Here is a 6,446-nt window from a genome sequence, read left to right on the forward strand (position 1 = left end):
AATACATGTATATCAACTAATTTTAAGCCCTCAAAAATTCTACACTTTACAAAGAGACAGCACTTGAAAATAAAAGTATTCAATACACCGGTAAGTCTACAACTCTTTGTTAGTACATTGTAGCCTACTGTTAATTTCATTTTTATTTATCAGTAATTTAAATACAACTACTTACTCTAAGGACAGAAAGGTCCGGCAAATCCCCACTAAGGCCTTTGTAGAGTGTGCTCCTGTGTATATAAATAAGAAAAGAACATGAGTCAAAAATAGAATACCCACATGCATTTCGTTCAGATATGAAACATAAAATAATAGTGTTTTTCAAGCCTGGTCCTCAAGGCACACTGTCCTGCATGTTTGAGATTTGTCCCTGCTTAAACACAGCTCATTTCAGTTGGTAACTGATTAACAACTGTATCAGCTGTGTTAATGCAGGGAAATCTATAAAGCATGCAGAGCAGTGTGCCTTGAGGACCAGGGTTGAGAAACACTGTTGTAATACATCAGAATTTTTATTGATTTTTTTTTTTACCTTACACCCTCTGTTGTTGCTCCACTCTTCGGTTTAGCAGACAGCACAGTCATCTTGTCCACGGGGCCAGGTTTTATACCCTATTCAGTTATCCATGACACAGTTACAAGTTATACGGCAAGAAAATGTAATAAATTGAGTCTATTATTGAAGAGAAAACTTACTAAAGTTCTGGGCTTGTGCCACTGCTGTTCTCCTTCTGTACAGCTTAGTACAGGGGGGACCACTGACAGTTTCAGCTCAGAATAATGTGCTGACTGGAACAGCAAAGCCACACAGTGGTTGCATAATGCTGCACCAGCAACACACGTACAGCTGTGGTGAATCAGCTCCACAGGACACGAGTCTTTCAGGACCACCTGCATAAGAATGTCATAGTAAGAACTTATTATCTTAGCTTGGTCACTCATCAGCCATTCTTTCATGATGCAATCTTGCTTCCCAAATATTTTTTTATAACTAATGTCATAGAACCATAGTATCATGTTATGTGATTATATATTTAGTTTGGAGTATGTTCTATGAAGGTCAAGAGTAGTGTAATACAATTATCACAAGATTACATCTTAAATGAATGGATGAGATAAAGATAACTTGATTTCAAAACACTTTTAACCCAGAGGAGACCCGCTAGGTAAAAATACCTGGATAATGTTACAGAGACTGTGAGTGTATTCTTTAGATTTAAGTAAAACTAATATGCATGAATTACCAAATTAACACTGGGTTAAAAGTAACACATAACAACCATAAAAGAAGAACAATGCATGCAGCAAATAACCAAATGGGGACAAGCAAGGCCAAACTCACGTGTTAATATTCATCAAATAGCCAATTCCATTTTATTTTTATTTAAGAATTAATTACCACCTTAGCTAAATCCCCATTAACATTAGGAACGTCGGGTTACTGAACCAACAATCTTAAAACTGTCATCTGAACAATCCTATCTTCACCCTACACTTAAACTGTGAGGTTTTTCATTTTTCTTCATGGACCTGTGACACAGAGCCCTGACAACGACTTCACCTGTGTCCTGATTTTTGCTAGAAACTGACAAGAGCAGAATGTTAGTAGAATGATCACAAAATATGAGCCTTTTGTTTAAGTGTGGAAAACCTGTTTCTATAACGTGAGTATACACAAAAATGGTCGTGTTGCTAATAGCCTAACGTTAGCTGCAAACAGTTAGCAACATCACAACGATCAAACTAACGTTACTTACCCTCGTAGTTGTGCAGGTAACTTGAGATATACAATTTAAATCCCTTGTTACGTTTGCTTGTCGGAGCAGGGGACCAGGCATCAACAATACGATGAACATCGCTGATATTTATCTTGGGCAGCTCTTGTAAACATCTAGAAAACGCCATTTTCACCGAGACCGGGGATTAGACCGGAAACTGGAATGCCGACATCCGGTCAAAGGGGAAGTGATTCAGGACGCATGTGCACAGAGCCTATTGTTCAAAACAGTGGGGTATCCTCCCTTCAATAATGGTAGCACAAAAGCTGTTTTCCAAGCATAATAACACAGTTCTTAACAGAACATGTTTTAAACAAAGAACACAGATGAGGAACAGACAACAATAGACAATCATATAAAGCATATAAAATGAAAAGTAAATAGAAGAAATTATATAAAAGAAACAAAAACAGCTACTGTACATTATATTGATGTAAAACACTAAAAACAGGAACATGTCTGCACTGGTTTTTTCCATGAATTTAGCAGTTGTTTAAAATCCCTTAGAGTAGTTTGTTTTCTGCACATTTCCTGATTTTTGAGTCCTGACTGATGGGCAGTGGAGGTCCAATGATTTTTTTCTGCTGTTCTCACAATCCATTCCTGTCCTGTTTGGTGGCTGCTCAGAACCAAAAAACAAATTAGAGTTAAAGCTACAAGCAGCCATAAATGGCCCTCGCTCCTTGGCCATCCTGAAATCAATACCAGGCATGAAACGACCCCAAACAAAAACACCTCCTGAAATTCTAGGTATTTATTCAAATGTAGCAGCCGGAAAAGGCAAAATGTCTATAAAATGGGGGCAGTCGTTTAAATTGGCCACCATCCATTTGTAAAACTATACAAAAACAAATTCTTGTAATTTTTTTCCTTGACAAAATGCAAAGTTAAGAAATGAAGCTAGTCAGAAAATGAAATCCATGAATAAACTTCCGACTCCCTGTTTTCTGTGGGCGGGGCTATGGACAAGTCTTCATATTATAAAACTTGACTTCCTGTGTTCTCTGTATGTGGGTCTAAGGACATATTTTAATATCATAAAATGTGACTTCCTGTTCTTTGTGTGTGGTGTTAATAACATCTTTATATTATAAACGTGCCTTCCTCTTCTTTTTGGGTGGGGCTAAGGACATGTTTTTATATTATAAACATATGACTTCCTAATCTTTGTAGGTGGGGTTAAGAACATGTCTTTATATTATAGACGTGACTTCATGTTCTTTGTGGGCGAAGCTAAGGATATGTCTTTATAATGTCTAGCAGTACTATCGAGTAGTGTAGACTTGGATGAAATAATACAGAGTTAGGTGCAGGCCTGTTCTGGTTCTGTGTGGGAGCTACAGTAATGTTGTACTTCATGTCTAAAAGTCACAGGACGAGGTGTTGCCACTTCCACAGCCAATAATTTTTTTCAAGCTTTTAATCACTTTAAATCCCCTATGCCTTAAAATTCAACTTATGAATTTGGAATTTGATACTCCCGACACTCCAGAAAGTTTTGTTCAAATTCAGAAATAAAGATAATCAACTGAACATAACAGAAGCAACACATAATCATTAGTCAGCAGAAACACAATAAAGCCTCCAGTATACTCGCGGGTACGTGGGTCCGTGGAGATCCACGCGTACCGGATTAGAGTCGAAATGGACGCCCGCAGGGCATGTCCATGCAAAACAAATTCTTTACGACAGTGTACACGTACTCGGTGTCGCACAATAAACTGCTCAGCGACGGAATGTTTTGTATGCGACACCAATGTATTAAATTCCCCTTCTTCATCCCTGATCTGGCCTTTTCTTTAGGTTTTTTGCCAAGAGGCAAGTGATCTCTTCCTCCTCCTCCATTGACTCCATGACTGAAAGGGTGAGAAATGAAGGAATTTGTCAGGAGCAAATTAAAATCTGATCCAGTGTGGCTGCAGGAGGGTCTGGAGATTTCCTGGTGGGCTGGACTAATGTGTGAGCTGCAGGGCCTGCACTCCCTGTTTGTTTGTTTTTTAGAACTTTTTACTAACATATAAACACAGATCACTGCTGCGGCTGGGGCTGCCAGCTCTCGTTTTTTAGTTTTTGTTTGTTTTTTGCGACCTGTCAATCAATCCAGTAGGCATGTCAGCAAATGACCATTCGGTGACCTCAATTTGTCCCGAAGGTAAACGCTCCTTGTCTGTGGAGCTGACAGCAGCCCCTCAGGGTGGACGCTTGAGTATGAAGTCTCAACCCTCTGCGGACAGTGCACACAGTTTCCGCATGACTGACAGGACGCATGAGTATACTGGAGCCTTAAAAACTCCAGTCAGCTGTGACAACATTTAGACAATTCTGTATCTGTCTTTCACTAAAGCTCACTCTCATCTTCTTCTTCTTCCGCTTTGGCTCTGATGCCAGATTGTCCCAACCAACCAAATGTCTGCGTGTGAAACAAGAAGAGGAGGAGCTTGAGCTCAGCACCATCAGTTCAGGTACGGTCTGACTCTGCAGTGAGGTTCTGAGAATCCAACAGGAAAGTCAGCAGATGACCTTCTGATGAAGGAGAAAATAGACCTGTCTAACATTAAACCTGTTTGTACACAGACCTGTCTTACTCTACCTCTACTTGTGGTTATGCACAGCCCTGTGTAATTCTACCCCTGGTTATATAAAGACCTGTTCAACTCTTCCCCTGGTTTTACACAGACCTGTCTAACTCTACCCCTGGTCATACAAAGACCTGTCTAACTCTGTCCCTGGTTATACGTGACCTGTCTAACTCTTCCCCTGGTTTTACACAGACCTGTCTAATTCTACCCCTGGTCATATAAAGACCTGTCCAACTCTTCCCCTGGTTTTACAACTACTACACTACGACTACAACTAAAGGAGGTTTTTCCTACTCTAGGTCCGTCCATTCTTGCTGTTGTCCAGCCTCTCCTGAAAAAAACAAACCTTTACCCCTCAATCGTATCCAACTTCCGGCCTGTCTCCAGACTCCCATTTATTTCAGAACTACTGGAGAAAATACAAACCGGATTCCAAAAAAGTTGGGACACTAAACAAATTGTGAATAAAAACTGAATGCAATGATATGGACATAGCAAATGTCAATATTTTATTCATAATATAACATAGATGACAGATCAAAAGTTTAATCTGAGTAGATGTAACATTTTAAAAGAAAAATATGTTGATTCAAAATTTCACAGTGTCAACAAATCCCAAAAAAGTTGGGACAAGTAGCAATAAGTGGCTGGAAAAAGGAAATTGATCATATAACGAACAGCTGGAAGACCAATTAACACTAATTAGGTCAATTGACAACATGATTGGGTATAAAAAGAGCTCAGAGTGTCAGTGTCTCTCAGAAGCCAAGATAGTAAGAGGATCACCAATTCCACCATTGTTGTGCAGAAAGATAGTGCAGCAATACCAGAATGGTGTTACCCAGCGTAAAATAGCAAAGACTTTTAAGTTATCATCATCAACCGTGCATAACATCATCAAAAGATTCAGAGAATCTGGAACAATCACTGTGCGTAAGGGTAAAGGCCGTAAAACTCTACTGGATGCTCGTGATCTCCGGGCCCTTAAATGTCACTGCACCTCAAACAGGAATGCCACTGTCAAGGAAATAACAGAATGGGCTCAGGAATACTTCCAGAAAGCATTGTCAGTGAACACAATCCACCGTGCCATCTGCCGTTGCCAGCTGAAACTCTACAGTGCAAAGAGGAAGCCATTTCTAAGCAAGCTCCACAAGCTCAGACGTTTGCACTGGGCCAGGGGTCATTTAAAATGGAGTGTGGCAAAATGGAAGACTGTTCTGTGGTCAGATGAGTCACGATTTGAAGTTCTTTATGGAACACTGGGACGCCATGTCATCCGGACCAGAGAGGACAAGGATAGCCCAAGTTGTTATCAACGCTCCGTTCAGAAGCCTGCATCACTGATGGTATGGGGTTGCATGAGCGCTTGTGGCATGGGCAGCTTGCATGTCTGGAAAGGCACCATTAATGCAGAGAACTATGTTCAGGTTCTAGAACAACATATGCTCCCATCTAGACGTCATCTCTTTCAGGGAAGACCCTGCATTTTTCAACACGATAATGCCAGACCACATTCTGCAGCAATCACAACATCATGGCTACGTAGGAGAAGGATCCGGGTACTGAAATGGCCAGCCTGCAGTCCAGATCTTTCACCTATAGAGAACATTTGGCGCATCATAAAGAGGAAGGTGCGACAAAGAAGGCCCAAGACGATTGAACAGTTAGAGGCCTGTATTAGACATGAATGGGAGAGCATTCCTATTTCTAAACTTGAGAAACTGGTCTCCTCTGTCCCCAGACGTCTGTTGAGTGTTGTAAGAAGAAGGGGGGATGCCACACAGTGGTAAAAATGGACTTGTCCCAACTTTTTGGGGATTTGTTGACGCCATGAAATTTGGAAACAACAGATTTTTCCCTTAAAATGATACATTCTCTCAGTTTAAACTTTTGATCTGTGATTTGTGTTCTATTCTGAATAAAATATTAGAAGTTGGCACCTCCACATCATTGCATTCAGTTTTATTCACAATTTGTTTAGTGTCCCAACTTTTTTGGAATCTGGTTTGTAGTTGAGTCCCAGTTGAAGTGCTTTCTAGAGGATCACACCTTCTTAGAGCTATTCCAATCTGGCTTTAAACCTCTC

At 40.3% G+C, this 6,446-nt stretch overlaps 1 protein-coding gene across 1 annotated transcript in view; it reads left to right on the forward strand.

Moving 5' to 3' along the window:
* The window catches only part of LOC119426475 (lethal(3)malignant brain tumor-like protein 4), a 62,860-nt gene extending 58,609 nt beyond the window's left edge, over positions 1 to 4,251 (forward strand). The window contains exon 8 of the mRNA XM_037694036.1: positions 4,167 to 4,251. Within this exon, the coding sequence (XP_037549964.1) occupies positions 4,167 to 4,251 (85 nt within the window). The remainder of the gene's footprint in view (positions 1 to 4,166) is intronic.
* The last annotated feature ends 2,195 nt before the right edge of the window (positions 4,252 to 6,446 follow it).

Source organism: Nematolebias whitei, chromosome 20 (assembly GCF_014905685.2).
Source record: "Nematolebias whitei isolate Nwh7 chromosome 20, NemWhi1, whole genome shotgun sequence".
Taxonomy (NCBI): domain Eukaryota; kingdom Metazoa; phylum Chordata; class Actinopteri; order Cyprinodontiformes; family Rivulidae; genus Nematolebias; species Nematolebias whitei.